The sequence below is a fragment of the Danio rerio genome, chromosome 25 (genome assembly GCF_049306965.1).
Source record: "Danio rerio strain Tuebingen ecotype United States chromosome 25, GRCz12tu, whole genome shotgun sequence".
Taxonomy (NCBI): Eukaryota; Metazoa; Chordata; class Actinopteri; order Cypriniformes; family Danionidae; genus Danio; species Danio rerio.
Window position 1 is genome coordinate 23955001 of NC_133200.1, and position 25492 is coordinate 23980492.

The following is a 25492-nucleotide window of genomic DNA, read 5'->3' on the forward strand; positions in this document are numbered from 1 at the left end:
AGTTATAGAAAAAAAAAATTAGCCCTTCTGTGATTTTTTTTTTTCGTGGTTTTTTTTTTTTAAACATTAGCCAAATGTAAAAATTAAAAAAATATAATTATTTAAGGTCAGTATTATAAGCCCTTTTAAACAATATTTTATTTTTAAAAGAGAGACTTTTACAAAGTTACCAAAATCTATACTCAAATATTTAGTCTAGTGACTTTATTGAATTTTCATATTTGTATTCATTTTAATGTTTTTGTTGCATTGTTCAAAATATTTTAATTGATTTGATTACATAATATTTTTTCAATCAAGCAAGATCCCTTTTGCAACATTTATTATATTTTCTAACTTCTGTAGATGAAACAACCATTTAATCTTTAATTTTTTCCATTGTTAATTAGTCTTTTAACTTATTCAATTAAAATTCATTGTCCATTTATAGGACGCCTGAAGCTAGTAAGTTTGAGAGGAAAATTACTCTTCTTAAATTGGTTTTGTGAATTTTGAGATTAGAAACATTGCTTTTAAACTGCCACTTTATATAATGTACAGTCAATGCAAGAATTTTTAACTAGACCTTCTGTTTTTTTTTCTTTAATAGAGATATATGTGTTTTGCACATGCAACTGAAGTGAAGCCCCCAGAAGATTTGCAGGATCTAGGGGTCCGATTTCTGCAGCCATTTGTAAACCTACTGTCTAAGAGCACATACTGGTGGATGAACACCTTTATCACTTCAGCACACAGACGTCCAATTGATCTGAAGGTCATCGGCAGACTACCAATTGCTATGAGAGCTCTGACCAACTACATTAAGCTCCGTCAGGCCTTTGAAGCTCAGAAGGTACTGTACAGTTTAAGAATCTGTCATTGTATTTTTACATTATTATCTGTTAGGATTATTAGGATAGTATTTTAAGCTAATTCCTATTTTTATCTCAATAATAAAGGATGTGCTCCAAACATATATATATTACACTATACTATAGTTAATATTATAAAGTGCTAGTGATTTTTGTGGGCTGTTTTGATCTATTCTTCTTGCAGAATTGTGGTTACGTCACTATGTGATTCTGATGGAGGAAAACTTTTCCTGACTCACTCCTTCAAAACACCCCAAAATGGCTATTGATATTTAGATCATGTGACTGTGCAGGCCAATTCTATTAAGCTATAAAAGCCACGCACATACGGTGGCTGAAAGATAATTTGTATTTTGTGAAACTAGAAAAGATTAGATACTCCATTCAAAGACATAACAGAAAGTTTGTTAAAATTTAGAAGCCCTTTTTTCTCGTGTTAAAACTCTTTAGCTGGATCTGGTCTGATCACCTTTACTAGCTCTTGACAATAATATTACAGCAGTTTGTAATCTTTCATCACTCGATTTGTAGCATTGAGATTGTTGCATAAATGTAGAAATCTGCCCTTCATTTAGTTGTGAAATTAGGTTTTATTTTATTATTATTTTGATTGATTTATTTATTTTAATTATTTCTATAATAGTTGTTTGATATGTTTGTAAAATGTAAAAATGTTAAATAAATCATAAATAAAAAAAGAAACGAAACAAACACCAATTTGATGATGAAACAAATATCATATCATTATGATCATAACATTGTTTATCAACATTTTGCTCATTTTGGATTCTCAGAAGCTATAGAGCTTACAAATGTAAAACAGGAACTGCATCGGCACTATTGTTTTTGTCAACATCCCTCAAAAAGGTCTATAATGTATTACCAACATCTTTGTAATTTTAAGCAACTTTATTTAGGTTTGCTTGTAGTGAATCCCGGTATAATTTCTATTTTTTTTATGCTTGTTTTTTTATTCACTTTTACCTATTCTGAAGACTGTAAAAGTCCTTTCAAACCTCCGAGACCTACATTTGTCTTTGAAACACAAATTAAGATATTTTAAGTGAAATCTGTGAGCTCCCTCGTCCTTCATTTAGTCATCAAGGTTCTTGAATTGTCTATAAAAATACTAAAAACACATCATCAGAACTGACCATATGCCTTTGGTTGTTTAATTGAAATATTATCAAGCCATGAAATCACTTTTGGGTGCACATAAAACAAAAATAACAATTTCTTTGGACGGGCCTGTGCTTTGTTTCAAATCACATAAAGTCATTATAATTATTATTATTATTTTTTTGCGCAAACAAAAGTATTGTAGCTTAATAATATTCTTCATTAACCACTGTAGGTAAATGTTTTCTGAAACCTTTATTTATTTATTTTATATTTTATTAATCATTAAAGTTGTATGTAATTAGAGCTACTTGAAATGCCTAACCTTCCAGTATTAAACACATTTTATCCAGAATTTCAGTCTGAAATGGATTTATATTTTCATTCAGGCTGTCTGCAGTTTTCGTTCACATAAAAGTGACAAACAGAATGACCTTTTATGCATTTTTGCAAATACTAAAAGAAAATGAACTGCATTATAAAATTCAAATTTGAAGAAAATTCTCAGTTTAATTTGAACATTTTAAATCTCAGTAGATCACATTTGTTGGTCAATTAACCCATTTTTTTGTGAATTAAAAAAATTTTGTCTGCTCTTGTCACACTTTTTAAAGTGTGTTTAAGTATTTTGAATGTTAAAATAGGGGTCTCCCCCATTTGTTTTCACATGACATCATTGATGACCTGCGAAATTCAGATGAAGGGCAGGAAGTGATTCTTCAATCAGTTCGCAATCAGTTTATGTTGTTTATAATTATTTAAATTGGCTAAAATGCTGAACAAATTTTATAGACTTCCAAAAGATTTTGCTCATAAAGGAGAAAAAATACAAGTAACTGGCTGAAAAATGAAAGGGAAGGCAGCATATAATAAATATTTTTTCAGTACATCCATGTATACAAGCTTTTTTTGATTGCAATAATTTGTTTGACAGCACTAATAAAAATTATATACAGGCCTAGCGATGTGTATATGTTGATATATTATATAAAAATGGGATATAAACACTTTCCCAGAGATGGGTTACGGCTGGAAGGGCATTCGCTGCATGAAAACTGGCAGGATAAGTTGGCGGTTCATTTCGCTGTGTTGACCCCTGATTAATAAAGGGACTAAGCTGAAAAGAAAATGAATGAATGAATGATACAAACACTACACATATATAAAATCCAGGAGAACATTAATAAATTACCTTGCCATGTTTTGCAATATAGTACAACTGTTAGTTAATAATTGCTACAGAATACTGTAGTATAATAAACGGTAATAAATAACATTTGTGTAAACTGGTGATACATTGTGATGGTGTATAGTGTAGAAAACTGAAGCCTAATGGATAATTTGCTTATTACTACAGGTCTGTTGTTGCACAGCAACCTTATAATTGACAGGTAAATTCAAGTAATTATCTATATCTTATGTGCTTCAAAACACTAGTATTTATTATATTTTTTCATGTAATAGCTTACAGTATCCACTGGCTCGATGACAGGCAAATATGTTTTAGTTTAGTAGAAAACACAGTCATCTTCATAATATAAGGATCATGCCCAACAAATGTGGTTGTTATCTCCTTCGAAATATAGTCTAAATTACAAAAATACGGACTTTCCCTTATGCATGTCTCCCATTTAGTTTTTTTTACTTCCTGCCCTCCATCTGAATTTTGCTTGTCACCATGTGATTGCAAAGCCTATATGATCTACTATTTGGTAAACATTAGAATGCTCAACATATACAAAAACCTTACTTATACATTCTGCACAGTAAAATAGTTCATTTAAAATTAACCAGGTTTTAACTTTACCTATTAAATGACACAAATGTTCTGTATGTTGATATTTTAAGCCAGTTTATTTGATGTAAGTTGAAATGGCCTGTAAATTTAATTTGATTCAACTTAAAAAATACACAAAGCAGCAGTGTAGCAGGATACTATCATACTTCATCAAAATGTTCTCAGAAGTAGATGTTTAAATATAAAACACATCCGGCTGTTTGTTCTCTGTTGGTTTGGGAATAATGTCTTTCTCTTTGATGCTGAAAAGAATGATGCTTGAGTGAAAAGTCACGTACGTCACAAACCACAGGAAGACAGATGTGGAATACCACTGAATTATCATGTAAAGAGTGTGTACATGTCTTCAAAACACTGAAAAACGGAAGATGTTCCTTTTGCTCTGTGAATACAGTGACATTTTGACCCTCACAAGGGTGAAGGACCTCTTTATGTCTGTTCTTATGGGAATAAAGAGCAAATGACGTGTGTAGTTACGTGTTTGTGCACAGTTACAATGTTTGTGCACCCAGTTTCAGGTAGCAGAAAGAAAAGCTTCAGAAAAAATAAATCAAATGCATTGTTGGAGATTCTGTGAGAAATTAGATTATTTAAAATGTATATTAAGAGAAAATTAAATGTGTTTTTGACCATGAGTGTGTATAACCACAGTTAAGATATTAAAATTAATCAATATTAACTATTTTAATAAGTTAATTAGGTTTCAAAAAAATTTTTAAGTTATGCAAATTTTAACTGAATATTTGTAGTCAGTTTGATTGATATAAGTTAAGATGTCTAAAGAATATCGTTCAAAATATTAACCACAACTATTAAACTTTTATATAGAATAGGGTTAACACTTTAAAAATGTATTTATTCAGTCTTTCATTCAACATTTTTATTAACATAGGCTTATTCCGAAAATGTAGCCCTATATACATTTCTGGAGATCGCGAATTATGTAGCCAGAAGTACGTATGGCTGCATTTCATTCCTAAAATGAATGCTATGGGGTGGTATGACGCTGTTCCTTATCACACTTACCAGCTGACCGATTACCTCTGTATGGACTGCTCTCCCGCTGTTACCAGTTTGACCAGTAGCTTGCCATGTACGGCGGCAGACTTGAGACGGAGAGGGTTGACCACAATGACGGTGAACAATGAAGTCCCGTGAACAATGGTTCCAGAAATCGGATAGGATAAAAACAGAAGCCAAAAATAATCAAATAAACTAATAAATAACAGAGTGAGAAAGTTATCCAATCTGAAAATGTGGTAAAAATCAAGTGAGGGCTTTTATTTTTCTGGATTACTGTTGGCTGGGATTAGGGAAGGTAATGGGCAGGTCAATCGGCGCTTTTGAAAACATTATTGGTTAAGTTTAGGGAAGGAGGGTGGGTTAGTCAATCGGTCAGTCAGTCATTCAGTTAGTCGACAGCGGTGGATCTACACAAGAATGACAGAAGCGATTGGCACTCCAGAGATATATTTGAGATCTTTAAAAGCGTACACAGCAGCCTCTGGTGGATTTAAGCAAGTACAGTAGGTGGCAATGGTACTTTTAAGAGAAATTGAGACCTTAAAAAAGAATGCACAGTGCAAAAATCGTGCCTCCTGGAAAGTATTTGGTGCTCTTCAGAAATGTATGTAACGATATGTTTTCAGAATGAGCCTTGGTTGTTTTTATGCAGTATAGTAAAATACTTTTAAAAAAATAATGTTTGTTGCCAGATGTAGGCATAATCCCACGTAATTTGTATAGATCATTTGAATGTGGTCAAACATTGGCCCATGTACATTTCCTGCTTGTTATCAAATTATTTGATAACTGTATAAAGAAGCAAATCAATCATAACTTAACGTTAAAACAACTATCATACCAATATATATCAATTTGTGGCTCTTTTTGAATTCTCTGAAGCTTTATAAATAAAAAAAAAATGTTAAAAAGAACTACATCCCTCAAAATGTTCTATAGTGCATTTCCAACAGTATTGGAATTTTTAACAATTGTTTTAGGCTTGGTGTTAAAAAAATTGCTTGTAGTGAATGCCAGTATAATTTCTATTTCTTTTATACCTATTTTTCTTTCGCTTATACCTATTCTGAAGACTGTAAAAGTGTTTCTGTCCTTGCAAACCCCTGAGACCTTTGTTTGTCTTTGGAACAGAAATTAAGATATTTTAGGTGAAATATGAGAGCTCTCTCATTCTTTTTATAGTCATCATGGTTCTCGAATCGTCTATAAAAATACCAAAAAAACTTGTAATAATGTTAACAGCCACCTGGCCACGGCGAAAAAGGAGGCAGAAAACCGATGCACTTTAAAATAATTTAATAACAAATTAAACAAAACAAACTGAAAGCAACAGTCACATAATATGTCCGTGCCTGGCCCTCTCTCGTCTAGCACTGGCGTCTCTACTCCTTTTAGCTTTCAGGTCTCCTCCGTGAGACTCGAGGCAGGTAATGCGTCAGGGTGTGTCTGATTATCTCACTCACAGTGTTTGGATGTTTCCAAGTACTGGGTTGCGGCTGGTAGGATATCTGCTGCGTGATGCCTCATTTACAAATGCAGCGAATTTGTAGCAGCCTGTCGCTCTGGGTGACGGGATGCTGCAAATGCAGTCTGTGTAGGTCAGCACAAATAATACAACCAGCCTCTGAGCGAGCTGAGAGATGATCACGTGAGCTCTACTGGTATTCCTATTGGCTGTCGCTGAAAAAAAAAAACGCTCATCATTTGCAGAAAGTTGAAGAATTCTCAACATGCCCACCTTGTTGCCAACGATTGCTGTCTCTCACGTAGATGGAGGTCGCTGGAAGTCTCTCACTCTACGTTGAAATAAACTCACTTTGTCGTGTAGAGTCACTCGTAGTGTGAATAAGGCTTAAAAAATATGCTTGAATAGTAATCGATCGCTGTGGCAACCCTTGATAAATAATGGACTAAGCCGAAGGAAAATGAATGAATGTCAGTTATTTGATGTAATTAAAGTAGGAACTGGAATACTTGGTCTTACAGTGTTTGTAAGCAGTTTGTTTAGTTTAGGGCTACTTGTATCCTATTGCAGTATGTGGACATCTTTGTTTTTACCTTTAATGCATTCTGACATTTTTCTGGAAACTGCAGTGTATAAAAAATGAGTTTAAATGACATTTTTAAAAAATTTTTTTTTTTGTTTTTATTTTTGCTGTTACATATTCAGGGTCCCCAAGACACTCCACCACAGGGGTCTAAGTGGATCTGGGCGGCTCTGCGACAGGCCTTCGGAAAGCCTCTCATCCTCAGCATCACCTACCGTTTCATGGCAGATCTTCTTGGCTTTGCTGGCCCACTCTGCATCTCAGGCATCGTTCACCATCTCAGTAAAGAGAACCACACCATTCTGCCACCAGTAAGAACATTTATATATTTTACACTTATCAGAACAACATGCAAAACCTTCAAAAATCTGACAAAATTAAAATAAGTGTTCAGTGCTTGAGTTGTTGGCTGTCTAGTGGGGTATTTTGAAGGTAAAATTAGAAGCAGTTTCTGCGAGGGATTTAGTTAAGGTCATGGCTGCGTCTTTTCATGTAACATTTCCCTCTTGTGTTACAAAGCGTTTTATCATCATGTGCCTGCCATTAATTATTAAAAAGCTGAACAGCATAATGTCTGGATGTCTTCCAGTGGGCAGGTTTCAGCTTGTTTTCATGTCTTTGCATGATGTAATTCACTTCACTTTGAAAATTAGCTTTGACGGAACCCACTTCTGATAATTAGTTCTCATTTACAAATACAAAATTTTAATAATGTGTGTTATTTAGAGTAGAAGTTCTCAACATAGCTGACATGTTCTAGATAAATTGAATCCACTATTCACTCGCCAATGGCATTTTAAATGAGTTTATAAAGCTTCATTTTTCCCATTTGCACAGTAGTACTGATTAAATTCCTTGCATTGAATGCATTGAAGGAATTTAAAACTCTGTTAGTGTTGGTCTGTTTGGCTCCTTCATTCCTTATTAATCTGTAATTACATGGTATGTTTTGCATATTGGAATTCTAATTAGTTTCCAGCACTCTTTGGTGGAAAATTGCTGATCGGAGACAAGTTAGCATCATAGTATAAAAAGAATAGTATTAAGGGGATCACACTCCTCAGCCTCTCTGGCAAAGTCTATGTCAGGGTACTGGAGAAGAGAATCCGACTAATGGTTGAACCTAGGATCCAGAAGAAAAAATGCGGTTTTTGTCCAGGCCATGGTGCACTGGACCAGCTTATCAAGGTGCTCGAGGGTTCATAGGAGTATGCCCAACCAGTTCATATGTTTTTTGTGGACTTGGAGAAGGCATTCACCCATGTCCCTTGTGGCATTCTCTGGAGGGTGCTCATGGAGTATGGGTTCAGAGGCACTCTGTTAAGGGCCGCCTTATCCCAGAGTAGAAGTTTGGTTCGCATTGCCGGCAATTAGTCAAACTTGTTTCCTGTGCATGTTCCAGCAGGGCTGCCCTTTGTCGCCAATTCTGTTCATAATTTTTATTACGTGTGCACTTGTATAGGCTACAGAGTGTGAGAGCAGAGCTCATTAAGGCCGTACTCACACTAGGTACAGTTGCCTCGAACTGGGCCAAAGCACGCTTGTCCCCCCTCCCGTCTCCCCCGACGGCCTGCACTCACACCACAAACGGGCCTCAGCATGCTTACGTCGTCGCTGCTGCGCTGTTCAGTGAGAAGCGCTCTCTCACTCAGCAGCACAGTGGAGATTTCTCTAGTTATATTGTTTCAGTCGTTTGTTATGCAGTGACATGCAGTCAAATATTTTGCCAAACAGTGTGAGGAGTTCTCGTCTTTAATAAACTAAGGCAGTTTGCGTTCACTGAACAGTAAGAATGATTAATAAATCCATATGAAACAGCCCCTTAATAGTCACCTCTTGCTTTCAGTTTCGGGCTTTGGCGCGTTTTGCACTCACATACAAGCATACCGTGCCAAAGCCCAAGTGAACCGCTCTCAGGCACACCTCTTCCAACTGCGCACTCACACTTCTCAAACGATCTGGGAAACAGGCCTGGGCACGGTACAGATGGCATAGTGTGAGTAGGCCCTAATATTCATGATCATTCCAAATATGGTCAAAACCAAACCACTATAATGATATTAGAGAACAATTGAGCATATTGGATCAATTCACTCTATGACACTTTTAATGATAAATTTCTCACTGTGTGTTTTAAGTGATTTCTGACAATCTTGCCTGGCCCTTGGTGTGTTTCAGGTGAAGCATCTTGGAATGTACTTCATCTCCTCCCAGGAGTTCCTTGCCAATGGTTATGTACTAGCCGTGCTCTTGTTCTTTGCCCTGCTTCTCCAGAGAACTTTCCTTCAGGCCTCCTACTACGTTGCCATTGAGACTGGAATCAACTTGAGAGGTGCCATACAGGTCAGTACACTGAATTCAGCGACTTTAGATTGCCCAAGTCCCTTAAAATAATATGCTAATCCTTCTACTTCCAGACAAAGATCTTCAATAAAATAATGCGTCTCTGCACCTCCAACCTGTCCATGGGGGGAATGACTGTGGGTCAGATTTGCAACCTTGTTGCCATAGACACCAACCAACTAATGTGGTTCTTCTTCCTCTGTCCCAACCTGTTTGCAATGCCAGTTCAGGTAATCTTCATCAAACTGTATTTATTATTATTTATATATGATATATACCCTAAGTACCTTAAGAGCTAGGAGGAGTTGGGGATGTTGGGATTTGCATGTTGGGAGTTAAGAAAGTAAGGCACCCACCAAAACCAACCAACTAATGTGATTTTCTTCCTCTGTGCCAACCTGTTTGCAATGCCGGTTCAGGTAATCTTCATCTGAGGTTATGTATGAAACTGTATATACTATTAAATCCATTTAATATAATTTCTTCTGCCACCTAAATACCTTGAACAGATATAAGAAATGAGCTAAAAGGAGTTTGGAATGGTGTAAGGAGTTTAGAATTGGCATGCATTCACCAACACCAACCAACTAATGTAGTTTTTCTTCCTGTTTCCTAACCTGTTTGCAATGCCGGGTCAAGTAATCTTCATGTGAGGTCATGCATGAAACTGTATATATCATTAAATCTGTTCAATATAACCCCCTGCACCCTAAATATCTTGAACAGATATAAGAAATTACCTAGGAGGAGCTGGGGACATTGTATGGAATTGGCATGAAGCAACCATCTAATGTGGTTTTTTTTCTTTTTTTTATGGCTCTTTTCCACTGACTGGTACAGTACTGTACGGTTCGGGTTGGTACGGGTCATCTTTATCAGGCTTGCGTTTCCACTACCAAGAGTACCCTTTAGGTGGGCGTGGTGTATGACAGGGAGTTTTACCATTCCCCATGAGTTGGGGATGGTATAGGAAGTTTAGAATTGGCATGCACCAGCCAACACTAACCAACTAATCGGGGTTTTCTTCCTCTATCCCAACCAGTTTGCAGTTCCAGCTCAGGTATTTTTCATGTGAGGTTATGTAACCAACACCAACCAACTGATGTGGTTTTCCAACCTGTTTGTAATACGGGTTTAGGTAATATTCATTTAAAGTCATGTATGAAACTGTATATATTATTAAATCCATTCAATATACATAAAGGGATTGAAACCACGCTGTCACACCATAACATGGTAATCTCAATCTTGGCCTGAAGCTGGTATTTCGCTCACATGGTTTGTTATCTGTACTTGACCCACATAGGAAGAGATTTTGCTTCAACATGTCCAATCCCTGCAAAAGTGAATTTAATTATATTTCGAAATTAAGACTGTTTCAGAGACTTCAATTAATTCAGTTCTATAGAAAATCATCGGATTTGGCAATTTGTGTAGATCACACTAACAATAATAACTGTATGTAGGAATTCTCTCTATAAATTTATTTTTAGATTAAAACAAACTTTTTAAAAATGAAATGTACACCGAATGTTTACACAGATCTCAAAAAAATCATCGACATAGATCACAAATAAAATATTCAATAATTCAGTAATTGAAATAAAACTCTATATAAATAATCACATAAATAATCACCTGTCATTGGTAAAATTCAGTGAATCAGAAATTTTCATCCTATTTTCTTATCAAGCTGACACTTTTAAAGGAAAATAAATATATACAGCAAATGAAAAGAAAATGTAAAAATGCTGCAAACCCATGAAGTGGATTTTATACTCTTTAAAGTGTGAAGTTAATATATATATTCAAATTGTATGTATATAATCTGCTTGTAGACTTGCATACCATTAGAAGAATTACCATATCACAAGAACTGGATAAGTTATATAGTTACCAGGTTTGGGTCAGGGGTTAACCTAGGTGGAAATTGAGGTCAGGGGTTAACCTAGGTGGAATTTGTGTGATATATGTAGAACTAAGACAAAAACAGATGACAGAGGTGGAATTTGGGGTCAAGGGTTAAAGTAGGAGGAATCTTGTGTAACATATGGAGAACAAAGAAAAAAACTGGTGTAGAAGACTATTTAAACAGGCTATAATTTGAGTGAGACAGAATTTTTCAGACAGAGATGCTACTGGGGGTCTCCTGAAAGTTCTCCTTTGTTGTCGACAATAAAGTATATTCTTCTGATATTCATAACCTCCAGACTGAGTTTGATTTAGTAAGAGAAAAACCAAGAAAACCACTACACCCACTCGGTATTCGTCACACTCTTCCTGCTATTGGATGTGTTTCTCCTGAGGTTAGGGAGAGTGAAATGCCAAACACCTCTGGAAGATCTATTTTTAGTCTGTGAATGACAGTATTTTGTCCTCGAAAATCTCATCTTGTAAAATGGAGCAACACTTGACGGAATTTGTCTTTTTGTCAATGGGGCTCTTGAATGATGAGGACCTACTGTAAGTGCTCTCATTTAAATAATTAATGCACTCATTTGAGCTATGGGGAAAATTCAATAAGTCAATAATAATTAACTCTTAAAATAAATACAATTATATTATTCAAGCATTTAATAATTATTCTTTTAAAACAAAAAGAGATTTTTTTCTCATATGTATGCATGCATGTGTGTACTGTATGTATGCATCACTCTCAAGAAGCACTAGGAAGTCTCTACATTGTGCATGGCACGTACTTCGCTCCTGGGGTTGCCCATTGTTGCCTTGATTAGATCCCTGATGTATTTTCAGTGAACAACAACCTTTTTTTTTTTCATCACTGCATGTAAACTACACGCTCAGCTTCTCCATATTAATACGGTTTTGTTATATCTCTATATATAAATATAACGGCTGCTAATAAAAAAATAGTTGCTCATAGTTACTATATTTAAATAACTATGTTTAATTATGTTTAAATCATAAAATCTATTGCTATTTCAATCATAATTTAATGCCGTTATTTGTTTCATGGCAGCCTTGTTTTCTCGCATAAATTTTAAAAACGTTTATAATGTTGTTAATAAGAAGAATAACTTATTTATAGTTAAACAAATTGCATATCGACAAATTAGACAAGTTATTAAAAAAAACTGACATTGCAATATTTTATTTTTCTCTGATATATATTAAGACATTGAATATAAATGCAGCAGATGAAATTAAGAAGTCTATTTGGGGTAAAAAATCATCACTTTAGACACACTGGGATTGTTTTTTTTAAGGGAGTGCATCTACATAAAACATAATAAACCGATCACCAACACTGAGAAATACCGTTGAACAATGATACTGTATGAATAAAATATACATTTTATGGAAGTCTAGCAATATTCAGATACACAAATTTAATAATCAAATGTAAAATAATACAGTGTAGTCTTTATTGTAGAAACAGATAAATACAATTCATCTTTCTTAAAATTAGAAACCTAATTGCACATCCCTAAAACACACATGCTGAAAATGATAAACGTTTTGGTAAATTTATGGATAAGCATCGCGATGACCTACAAAAAGCCTTTTCAAATGTGGTTCTTGATTAATTATAATACAGATTTGACATTACAGATCCTGCGATATGACTATTGCAGATGCACATATTTCAATATCGATGATGAATTTATTTATATTGCAGCCCTGGTTGGTACCAAAAAAGCGGTGACCTTTGGATCCAACTTTAGTGGTTAAGCGGTTACTAGTGGCTATTCTACAGGGTTTCCATGCATCATTGAACTTCTGGAATAACACAATCGTTTAAAAAGATTAATTCCAGACATTGAAAGTCGGGAGATTCTATGGGTTTTGTTCAAATCATCATGGAATATCAGTGATTTATTTTTGTTCAAATTTAAATATACATGTATCGATATTTTAATATAAAAAAATTATTTGAATTATTATTCATTGTTATTGTGTTGTTTAAGTGATTGCCGGTTGACAGTGAGGAGTAAAACAGCAATCAAAAAAATTGCCTAGCCATAACAATAGCCAAAACATTTTAAAGCAATAGTGTATTCCTTAGTAGTGAATCAGTTATTCACCCTCAATTGATTCCAACCGCTCCGTAGGCTCATTCTAAGAACATACCCCTATATACATTCCTGGAAATTGCAAATTATGTAGCCAGAAGTAAATATCAGCTTCATTTCGTTTTTCAAACAAAGCTACAGCTTCCCTACATATGGATGGCTGTCCCACTTTTACCAGTTTGTCTGTTGGCTCACTGCGCATGTCGCCAGACTTGAGATGCCGAGAGGAGTTGACTGCTACAACGGGGTTTGAGTCTGGTGGACAATAATTCCAGAAAGCGGGTGAGACAAAAACAAATGCCAAAAAATTAAATAAACAAGTAAATAACAGGGTGAGAATGTGGTAAAATCTGAAAATGTGGTAAAAATCAGGGGGCTTTTCTTTTGCTGGATTGCTTTCCAAATCACTGTCGCTTGGGTTTAGGGAAGTAGGTAGGTGCTGGTAAATTAAATAGGGCTATGTTTTCAGGACGAGCCTGGGTTGTCCAAACCTTTTTGAGTTTCTTTTCAAACACAAAAGAAGATATTTTAAAGAAAGCTGAAAAACATTTACTTTCATAGTCAGAAAAACAAATACTATGGAAGTTAGTTACAAATTTCCAGCGTTCTTCAAAATAGCTTCTTTTGTGTTTAATAGTAAACTCATTAATGTTTGAAATAAGTAAAGGTTAAGTGAATGATGACAGAATTGTAATTTTTGAGTGAGCTATTCCTTTAAATGTCTTTGTTCTTGTTGTTGTTGTCTGCTTTTTGCTCAGTAAACGTCAGGGAAAAGGCTTAGAGTGGGAACCCTAAATTTAACTGCGACAGGGCTACTGAATATGGAAAGGATTACAAAGGCGTTTTCATTCTGCTTTCAGATCATAGTGGGAATCATCCTCCTTTACTACCTCCTGGGAATAAGTGCCTTGATAGGGGCCACAATCATCACTCTTCTGGCTCCGGTGCAGTACTTTGTGGCAACCAAGTTATCAGATGCACAGAAAAGCACATTGGTGAGCTACTTTATTTTGGTTAATGTCCTAATGAGGCCATATAAACTAATAGAGATGTTTTTCTTTCTATTTAGTGTGCTTGTGCCATCTCAAGATTTGTAAAAGGATTTATTGTATTTAAGAACAGACTCAATCCGTCAATTACAGTCCTGCACAATTACATAAAGACACCCAATAAAGGGTACTTCCGTGGAGAGAATTCCAAAATAAATTTTACAATGTGAGCGCTGTGCTTGTAAAATCAAGTCAAGTTGAGCTTCATTGTCAATACGCTACATAGGACTGGACAAAAAAACATAAAAAAAACCCCATCATCATATCATGTTTCATATCATTTGGTATCCATAATTATTTACATTAGTTTTTTTTTTAAAAACCGATTTATATTAGATTTTTTTACATTTAACCACTTTATTTTAATTTACCAACAATACTAAGTCACATAGATTTAATTATTAAAAAAACAAAAAAATAAAAATAAACAAAAATAATTCATCTTTTTAACTAGCTGTAAGTTACCTAAAAAAGACGAGCACATCACATGCACACCGCTTGCAAACCATGTGCAGTCCGTTCCCTATTTGCGAGCACAAGTTGCGTGCCTCGATTGGAAATAACAAACGTACACCCTAAGCTTATTGGCATTACTTCCAAGTTGCATGCTCTACAGCCACATTTTAATAAAACTATAACATTTCATGCCAAAACTTCATACCAAACTATTTTTTAGCGTCATTGACAATGATGTACGGTCGATAAATACTGTTACCGTTTTTATCGCCCTTATCTACCACTAAATAAAGTAAAATGTAATGTCATTTTTCGCAGGACCACAGTGCTACATAAATAAACACAATCATAAATATGAACACAAGCTATTTTAAACCTGTGCATGCTAACTTACTGAACTACTAACTGTACAAATACTATAAACACTAAACAAGACACATAATAAAAGTACTTTTCACATAAGACAGAGCAACATTGTGCAGAAGAGGTATTTAAGTTTGAAAAAGCAAGTAGTTTGATACGATTTGTGGTACATTCATTTTAGTAAACATTGTTTTCCTTATTGAAATCCTCTAAGATGGAGTTTAAATAAAGTATCCGGTGCATATAGAGTGTTTCTAAGAATGGTTTGGCATACCCACATTTGTGTGAAGTGTACATAGAAAAGCATCTTTAACAGAGATTTATCATCCACATTGTTAGAATAGGCTGAATTTATACAATAAGGTCAGTATTATTAACTCTTTGTGTTAAGAGTTGCTTGAGAAGCTAAGGTAATGTGCTTTATATTTCTGCCAGAGATAATAGTAAACCTATGTCTTGTCCAAATGAAAATCTTGTCAAATATTGAACTCAAATAACACCCAAGAGGTTTTTCATCTCACGTAGCATTGTTACTAATGTATAATGTATGTGATGATGCTTAGGAGTATTCCAGCGAGCGGCTGAAGAAGACCAACGAATTGCTGCGGGGTATTAAACTCCTGAAGCTGTACGCTTGGGAACACATCTTCTGCTCGAATGTGGAGGAGACCCGGTGCAAGGAGCTCACCAGCTTGCAGGCCTTTGCCCTCTACACGTCTATATCCAGTAAGAAGCCTCAGCTTTCACAGTTACCACATATCAGAAAAAAAGTATCGCTTGTTAAAATCGTTTCATATAGGGTGGATGACGGGGGTTGGAGATATTGTAATATAGAGGTATTGTATTTTAAGTATGGGTTAAAGCTGTGTCCTGTTGCAGCTTACAGTCTTACAGGAATAATAGCTACAGTTTGGCAGGAACAGTACATTTAAATGAAATCTTGCTGCCTGCCAATTTTAGGCAACACGACAACAGCTATAATTTCAAACTGTATTACATTACAATGTGCATAGAATGATATGGAAATTTGTAATCATGAAAACATTTTCAAAGTAATAAGTTCTGTCGCCTCACAGCAAAAAGGTCACTGGTTTAAGCCTCAGCTGGGTCAGTTGGCGTTTCTATGTTTAGTTAGCATGTTTTCCCTGCATTCGCGTGGGTTTGCTCCAGTTTCCCCCACAGTCCAAAGACATGTGGTACAAGTGAATTGGGAAGGCTAAATTGTCCAAAGTGTGTGATTATGAATGAGTGTGTATGGATGTTTCCCAAAGATGGGTTGCAGCTGGATGGGAAGGCATTTACATAGAAAATATGCTGGATAAGTTGTTGGTTCATTCTGCTTTGGTGACCCCAGATTAATAAAGGGACTAAACTGAAAAGAAAATGAATGAATGAATGTTTTAGCTGTTTAGATTGGAACGAAGCAGTTTATTTGTAAGGATAGTGCCTATTTTAAAATATTTGTAATTTCTGGGAGACAGCACGTCTTCATCCATCAGCCTGCCATTGAGCAATGCAAAGACAGTTAATGTTGTCCACTTACAAGATGGCTACAGAGACCGCATAATAAGCCCTTAGAGAAGAAAACTCAACATAAAACTACTAACTACAGCTGATCAAATCATAATAAATCTGGTGACATTCTAAGTCGATCAGTTTCCTTTGTATGTTGCAGTGCTGTATTTATACCATATAATTGTTGCTTTGGCTTTTTCAGGGTTAATTATTGTGATCTTCCGATTGCAACAAAGAAATACTTGGAGATTTCTCTGTAGACTGATGGCATTTCATGCCGTTCAGCCTTATATTCCAAAAATGTGAGCAAAATCACTTGTCTTGTCATCACTTTAGACGTTATGCTAGAGAAACATTCAAATGCTAGCTCTAAAGTGACGTTGGTGATTGAGCAGCGATTTCTGCTGTTCTCAGTCAGCTGCAGATGTGAATGAAAGGCAAAGGCAAGTAGTTCCTCATACAAAAGGATTTTTAGACGTGTTTTTTTTTATATATATATATATTTACCATTGAACTGTTGTATGAACACAATATCACACTCATAGCAGTGTGATGGGGCTGTATATTGTCACTTCCCACCAGTGCCGTTATACAGCCATATTGCACTGCTACGAGTGTGATATTGCTCATATATATATACATAAATGAAGAGTTCAGATGCAAAAACTTCTAAGTGCCATCTGAAATTTCCATTCGAAATGAAAAATGTTCTCACCTTAGTTTATATTAAAATTGTTAAAATAGAATTTTAAAAGGCAAATATATAGTTACTTATTTAACTCAAAAAAGGCAATGACGCTCTAAAAGGGGAAATGAAGCACTCATTTACATTATTTTGTAAATTGGATTCCACTTTAATGAAAATATATTAAACAAACTCGAGAAATGTAACAATTTAGAGGAAAATGGCATGTTTCACTATAGCTTTTAGACCTAGGTAGCAGCCATCTTGGAATATCACTGTGTCTGACATCACAGGGTTGATTCCGTTCCCTCAGCTGAACAGATACAGTGGAAGTAAAAGACTGAACACGGAGACTGGAAAGCCTAATTTAACCCAATGTCTGAAGTTGTGGACATGGAGCTGGTGCAAATACAAGCATCAGGTGTGGGTGTAATATAAAAATAGATATATTTATTCTATTTTTCATTTTTTTCCCCTTTTAATTACTGATAATTTCATGTGCTTTGGTCCACTCTCTGTATTACGCTGCCTGACGTATGAGTTTTAACTAGAGATCTGCGAGGGACAAAATTTTTAATCCCACTACCGCCAGGTTTTAGTCCGAACCCTGAGCAGCACATTTTTAACTAAATTCTTTCAAATTATCCAACAAATCCATTATTTTGATAAAGAATGTAAAATATTTTGTAAGGGTGGAAAAATATGAAGGTAAATCAGTTGCGTAACTCGAGAGCTTGCAAATGTAAATGTGAGCACTTGTGATAATAATATTTGTATGTGTAGGTTGAAATGTACACTTACAGCTCTGATGTGAACAGCTGAAATCCTCGATTTGCACACACACACAACAATCCACACACTTGTGTTTTAAATTGGAAGTTGCAGATTAATTGTTGTGTATTTGTAAAATGTCATTTACAAATACAAAATGACAGACACACGTGTGCACGGCAAATTTGATTGCATCTTATCTCTACAACCCCAGGTCGGCACTCACAACCTCTCAGTTTCGTCAGTACAACTACAAATCTCCCGCGCTCTGACTTTTGCTACACATCTCCCGCGATCTCTGTAGCAGAACCCATCTGTGCACTTGCAAATGCAGAGGCGTGAGCAGCGCGGGGCGGGGGAGGGGTGGGGCAGGTGTAAAGCTGTTTGATTGGCTGATGCCTGACCAATGAACAATGCCAGCAGCCAACAGGACTGAGGTGCAAAAGAATCATTTCCCACGATTATTTTATTATTTAGGGTTTATTTCAACTCTTTTCTGAAGAGATTCTTGTTAAAAATCATTAATTTTGCGGAAATGTACATACCAGTTAAAGAGCAGCAAAGCCAGTTTATTGGCTAGAGCCAGCCAATGAGATGGGGCGTTTCTGTTTGTCAGCACACAGGGCAGCTCACGTTGTTGGAGGCCTCGAGCAATCAGAGGGTAAGTTATGATTTTTAATAATTATCTATATGTTCAATACTGTTAGCTAAGCTAAGGACTGTGCTAGGTGCTTCTCTAGTTTGTTTTTTTATATAAGAAACAGTTATGAGTTATGTAGGAGCTGCTTTCTATCATGTTATATCGTTCTAAAGATACGATTCAACCCACATGAAATAAGTTGTAATAGTATTTATAGTAAATAATATTACGTTTTTGAACCATACTAACTATAATAAACTGTATTATAATGTATATACTGCAGTATCTACAACTTTGTTAATGAATGCAACAGCACACTGTAGTATTAACTAGCATGAACTTTAATAAATTGAAGTATATATATAGCTTAAATTTGATAAGATTGAAATATAGCTATCTGTTTAAAACTAAACATTCTAATGTCATTTATTATGCAAATATCAAGTTGAAACAAATCTGTTAAGAACACAAATTTATATGTAAAACCTAATACATTTTAAAGCAGTTTCATTTTCTTTTTGATTTATACATCTACATCCATTACATCTGATTTAGGTCCACAACTTGCATCCTTCAACATGATATGTGTGTTCAAAGGAAGAGCAGCTAGGTGAGGGAGACAGTGTCCATCGCTCGGCTGAGGGTCCACTTTGAGCATCTCATCTGCAGGGTTAAGCAACAGGTTTGAGCAAAGGATTAAAGAGGAGATAACATTTGATGGGTAATGATGAAGTTGGATTTACCACCTCCATCTCATTATGAACAAGGAAAAACCCTGAAATATTTCAATACAAGTGACTAGACATTTGCACTGCACTTATTTGCACTGTAAATTTTATTTGACAAATTAATGTTAAACATTTCCCTTACAGCACAGGTGTCAAACTCAGTTCCTGGAGGGCTGCAGCTTTGCAAAGTTTAGTTCTAACCCTAATTAAACACACCTGATCAAACTAACTGAGTCCTTCAGGTTTGTTTGAAACTTTCACTTAAGTGTGTTGAAGCAGGGTTGAAACTAAAAACGTGCAGGGTTACGGCCCTCCAGGAACTAAGTTTGACAGCCCTACTTTACAGTAAAGTGTAAAAATACTACATTAAACAATTATCAAAATAAAAGTTGTGTTTGTGGGTGAGTGTGTGTTTTGTTCAAATCTGTAGTCATCTTGGCAGGTAAAAAGAGAAAACAAATGGTCGGCTTCCTCTTGAATGATCTGAATCATTTTGAAGTGTTTGTAGATGAGCTGGATCATCATGTCATCTTTAGCATAAATAACATCCTATTCAAGCTATGCAGCTTCTCTGAGTTCCTCATCGACTTGAAACATGCTGATCTCTCCTGTCACTCCATCCTTACAGGAAAATGAGAAATAACCTATAGTTAGTAACTTTCATAATTAAAAAAGTGATATAAAGGACACACTGTACACAAACATGTAAATAGATAGATGGATAGATAGCCATGATGCAGGTTATTATAACAAAAAACGGTATAATCAGTGAGAAACTGAAACGCCTAGTGTTATTTTTAATTGCTATTAATATGTGTGTAAATATACTTTAATTTATTAAAGTTCATGCTAGTTAATACTACAGTGTGCTGTTGCATTCATTAACAAAGTTGTAGATACTGCAGTATATACATTATAATACAGTTTATTATAGTTAGTATGGTTCAAAAACGTAATATTATTTACTATAAATACTATTACAACTTATTTCATGTGGGTTGAATCGTATCTTTAGAACGATATAACATGATAGAAAGCGGCTCCTACATAACTCATAACTGTTTCTTATATAAAAAAACAAACTAGAGAAGCACCTAGCACAGTCCTTAGCTTAGCTAACAGTATTGAACATATAGATAATTATTAAAAATCATAACTTACCCTCTGATTGCTCGAGGCCTCCAACAACGTGAGCTGCCCTGTGTGCTGACAAACAGAAACGCCCCATCTCATTGGCTGGCTCTAGCCAATAAACTGGCTTTGCTGCTCTTTAACTGGTATGTACATTTCCGCAAAATTAATGATTTTTAACAAGAATCTCTTCAGAAAAGAGTTGAAATAAACCCTAAATAATAAAATAATCGTGGGAAATGATTCTTTTGCACCTCAGTCCTGTTGGCTGCTGGCATTGTTCATTGGTCAGGCATCAGCCAATCAAACAGCTTTACACCTGCCCCGCCCCTCCCCCGCCCCGCGCTGCTCACGCCTCTGCATTTGCAAGTGCACAGATGGGTTCTGCTACAGAGATCGCGGGAGATGTGTAGCAAAAGTCAGAGCGCGGGAGATTTGTAGTTGTACTGACGAAACTGAGAGGTTGTGAGTGCCGACCTGGGGTTGTAGAGATAAGATGCAATCAAATTTGCCGTGCACACGTGTGTCTGTCATTTTGTATTTGTAAATGACATTTTACAAATACACAACAATTAATCTGCAACTTCCAATTTAAAACACAAGTGTGTGGATTGTTGTGTGTGTGTGCAAATCGAGGATTTCAGCTGTTCACATCAGAGCTGTAAGTGTACATTTCAACCTACACATACAAATATTATTATCACAAGTGCTCACATTTACATTTGCAAGCTCTCGAGTTACGCAACTGATTTACCTTCATAGAAAAATGTCACCCATAACAAATATTTAAAGCAGTTAAAAGCCTCAGTTAGCTTTCTGAAGGTACTTTAATTTAACTAAAGGTCACACAGTCTTTCATCCACAAAGCCTGTTTGTTCGTTGGTCTCATTAGCAATATTAGAGAAGAGCTGTGTTGTTCAGAAGGAGAACATCCTGGATGCAGTGGAGCAAAGAGCTGCCAGGTTTATGTATGATTTACTTTAAATCAATATTTTCTACCCTAATGAATTTTCTGCGGAGGATTATGGAATTGGGATAGATCCACAAGTATCAGTTTTAGCAGAAAAGAACCAGAAAACTCAGTTGGGGGAGGAAATTCATTAGTGTGATGTAGACGCAGGAACAATGTGAATCACTGAGACAGTTGTGAAAGGGCTTGATAACATCAGCAGTTCTGTCAGCAGTTCTGTTCTCTAAAAATATATAATTTTCATCCCCAGTAGGTTTTGGAATCAAAGCAATGTCATGTTTCTAAAAAAGCATCAGTGGAATGAACTTGTCAACCCATTCTGGACATGATTGAACTTAATGTGATTTAGTTCTAATGGCAATTCTGGGTGCCATCCGTTCTTCAAAGAACATAAAGGTCATCTTAGAGTAATGGATCATGTCAGTAGGAATAACTGCAGGCCATATATTCTCTACGCATTGGTCAGTGTATTTTGATTTAGAGACAATTGCAAATATTGTTTAGCAGCATACCTTGAGGCAAGAGCTGCTAATGGTTTAATATCTGCGACAGTTCAGTCACTACACTATAGATCAAAAATCAAAAAATAGATTTTTTAACAATCCCATACAAATCAAGAGAGATCAACCTAAACAGTTACCTAAACAGATTTAAGTATAGTTGTATGTCTGAGTTACCCGCAATGAACAACAGAAAAGTTTTTGGTTTTCCATGTGGTCTCTGGTTGACTAGAGCCTAATACTAAAGGTCTGCACGGGACAGTTTTTTTCAGGCTACATCTACACTAATCCGGAATTTTTTTTTTTTGTCTAAAAAAAGGTCTATATTCACACTACCATTTTTTTTCCGCCGTCCATATAAAAATGACTGAAAATGCTTTCGTTCAGTATATTTACAGTGCACCTGGAAAGTATTCATCGAGCTTTACCACATTTCTTTATGTTACAGCCTGATACTAAAATGAATTAAATTAATTTATTTTCTCAAAAATTCAACACACTATACCCCATAATAACATCGTGAAATTGTTGCAAATTTATTAAAAATAAAAAAGTATTTATCATGTCATACTCTCATGTCTTTGCAAAGAATCAGCTGTGATCAGCCGCACTTCCAGAATGAGTTTACAAGTTTAAAATGTTTTTAAAACAGTGCATGTTAGTAATAAGCTCTCTGTCATTGTTCTGTGTTATCTGGTGTAAAGCAAGAGTAGCAAATACATTAACTCACAATAACTAATGGAAAAGCTTTGCAAAAACATCTGCATACCATGATTTTTTGCTGTTGTTGTGTTGTTGAAACAGTCCAAACGAAACAGTGAATTTTAATTATTCAGCCATTTCCAGCCACTAAAATCACCTAAAAATAACTTTAATTACAAGTTGCAGCTGGTCTAATGCTTTCAGCCATGATTGCATAATTCATATTGTGGCCTGTTTGGCCTTTTACTTACTGCTTTCTTATATATTTTTTAATTCTACTAATATTTAGCTGTTTTATGCTTTTTACTTTTTTAATGAACATTAACCCTCAAACTTCCCCTAGGACATTTTTTGGGCAAAATCATTATATTTAGATTTTTTTTTTTTAAATAGTTGCCTTAATTTGAACAGTTCAAAACTTGGCTACTTTGTCAAAGTTTGCCTTCTGAAAACACACACACATACAAAAAAGAAATTCAACTATGTTAAGTGGTTGGTCTCCAAACACTGCAGACACCTCAACGGAAACCCTGTCCTGCTTTCAACTGATTGGAGAATGAAGCATAAGTGACTGATGTAACATGAATTTTTCTTTTCAGAGTTGAATTTTTTCAACTGCAAGCGCACAGCACGCAACAACAAAAACGCAAGGCGCAGCAGGTGGTTGAAACATGAGACACTCAAGGTGTATAAGCAGCGCACAAAACTCTCACGGCCATTAGTTATTCATTTTAAAAAGGCACCTCTCCACCATAGCTTAATTTGTGCCAGAACAAGCTGGATCCAGAACCTCTGAAATCTGAGCTGGCATTGTACATTTGAACAAACCCCCTGCTCACACGCACCCCCGCCCTTAAAACCAACAAAATGCCGACCAGTCATATGCCAAAATGAAGGTCTGAACCTATACATCGTATTCAATGAGTCAAAATACTCACACACACACGAACACACAAAGACCCCTCCCCTACCTCCACCCCCCCATCCCCCCCACCACAATATGTGACTGGTCCTCACATCTTTAGTCTATGGTTGGTCTTAAATGACTGCAATAATATTTTAGTTGGAACGAAAGCAATATTACTCATGACATAAAAAATAAGCATATTTTTACATAACTATACAACTGAATTTGCGCAAAATAATGTAATTTTTTTATTTATTACTTTTTACTACTTTACATTCTTAGCCAATCATCATTAGTTATGTGGTTGTCCCACCAGTAAACACAATTTGCCACTTCAGCAAATTCATACATTTTCTTTTTGGCTTAGTCCTTTTATTAATCAGGGGTCGCCACAGCAAAAGGAACTGCCAACTTATCCAGCAAATGTTTTACGCGGCGAATGGCCTTCCAACTGCAACCCAACACTGGGAAACACCCGTATACTCTTGCATTCACACTCATACACTACATTTAGTTCATCAGTTGACCTGTACCGCATGTCTTTGGACTGTGGGGGAAACCGGAGCACCCAGAGGAAACCCACACGAACATGAGGAGAACATGCAAACACAGAAATGCTAACTGACCGAGCCGAGGCTCGAACCAGCAACCTTCTTGCTGTGAGGCAATAGTGCCACCGTGATGCCCGGACTTAATTCAACAAAGTAAAAAAAATAAATAAATAATAATAAAAATTCGCCTTAATTTGTCTCATTGGAAATTAATGGGGAATACTAAAATTTAAAACTTTCTTTGAATCTGTACTTTTAGATGTATATAAATAAAATTATTTTAATGCATAAATTGATTGATTTTATTTTATTAAAGACAGTGACATGACATTTATTTTTAAATAAACAAATTGGGTTCACATTTGAGATCTTCAAACCCAAAAAGTCCACAAGGGAAGGATTAAATGCAATATCAAGACATTTAAACGATGCTGAGTATAGTGAACGCCTCAGTAACATCTGGATGGAATTGGGTCAGAAACGTGAGTAGCTAAATCGGAAGCATCTCAAAAACCAACAAAGCACTAACTCAAATAGAACTAAATCAGCAATGTGTTTGCATGCTAGTGCATTATCTGTATGAAATACCTTTGAGATTTATAGTTATCAGCTATGAGGGATTACAGGGATTTAAATTAGTCCATAGGGTGCCCATTATAACATTAGCAGACATCTGTGAGTTATGAATGTAGTCAGGTCTCGTTTGCCCTCATTTAACGAAGCATGACGATGTAAAGTTCGTAAGAATGATAGCATGCTATTAGCAATCACTTTATAGCAGTTGCTGAATGTTAATTATTTAAACAGTTCCTGGTATTTGCTGATTCACTAGCCATCTTGCTTTACTATCTTTGTTTGTTAATTACTAGGATTAAAACATCCACTCATTCACTGTCAGCATCCAGCTGGCACACACATTTTGCGGATACAGCATCCCTCAGCACTTTTCTTTTTGAATGTGGGGTTTTTGGAAGAAGTTCTTTACATGGTGAAAGACAGGATTCAATGCAAGCTATTTAAAAGAGGAACATTCATGGAGTTGCACTTTTTTTTATGTAGGTTAGAAACTAGGGCACGCATTATAGAAATTAGGATTTGCCCCCTGCTGGCATGGAATAACCAAACAAACAAACAAACAAAAACAAATATCACACCTTCATGTACATGCATTTTTAAATTTTATATATATTTAAAACTTTATTTTATTTTAGTTAATTTATTTTTTATCATATTCTATTTTATTTTCATATTTTATTTTATGATATTTACATTTATTTCATTTTATCTGCATGTTTTATTTTATTTATT

At 35.4% G+C, this 25492-nt stretch overlaps 1 protein-coding gene across 5 annotated transcripts in view; it reads left to right on the forward strand.

Moving 5' to 3' along the window:
- abcc8 (ATP-binding cassette, sub-family C (CFTR/MRP), member 8) overlaps positions 1 to 25492 on the forward strand; it is a 129631-nt gene that overhangs the window by 27916 nt on the left and 76223 nt on the right. For all 5 annotated transcript variants that reach the window (XR_012399889.1, XM_073942065.1, XM_005170687.6 and 2 more), the window contains 6 exon segments: positions 590 to 832; positions 6962 to 7150; positions 9018 to 9182; positions 9257 to 9412; positions 14077 to 14211; positions 15648 to 15810. Coding sequence is in view for 4 of the 5 variants with exons in the window: in XM_073942065.1 (XP_073798166.1) it covers positions 590 to 832; positions 6962 to 7150; positions 9018 to 9182; positions 9257 to 9412; positions 14077 to 14211; positions 15648 to 15810 (1051 nt within the window). In the remaining variant the exon portion in view is untranslated.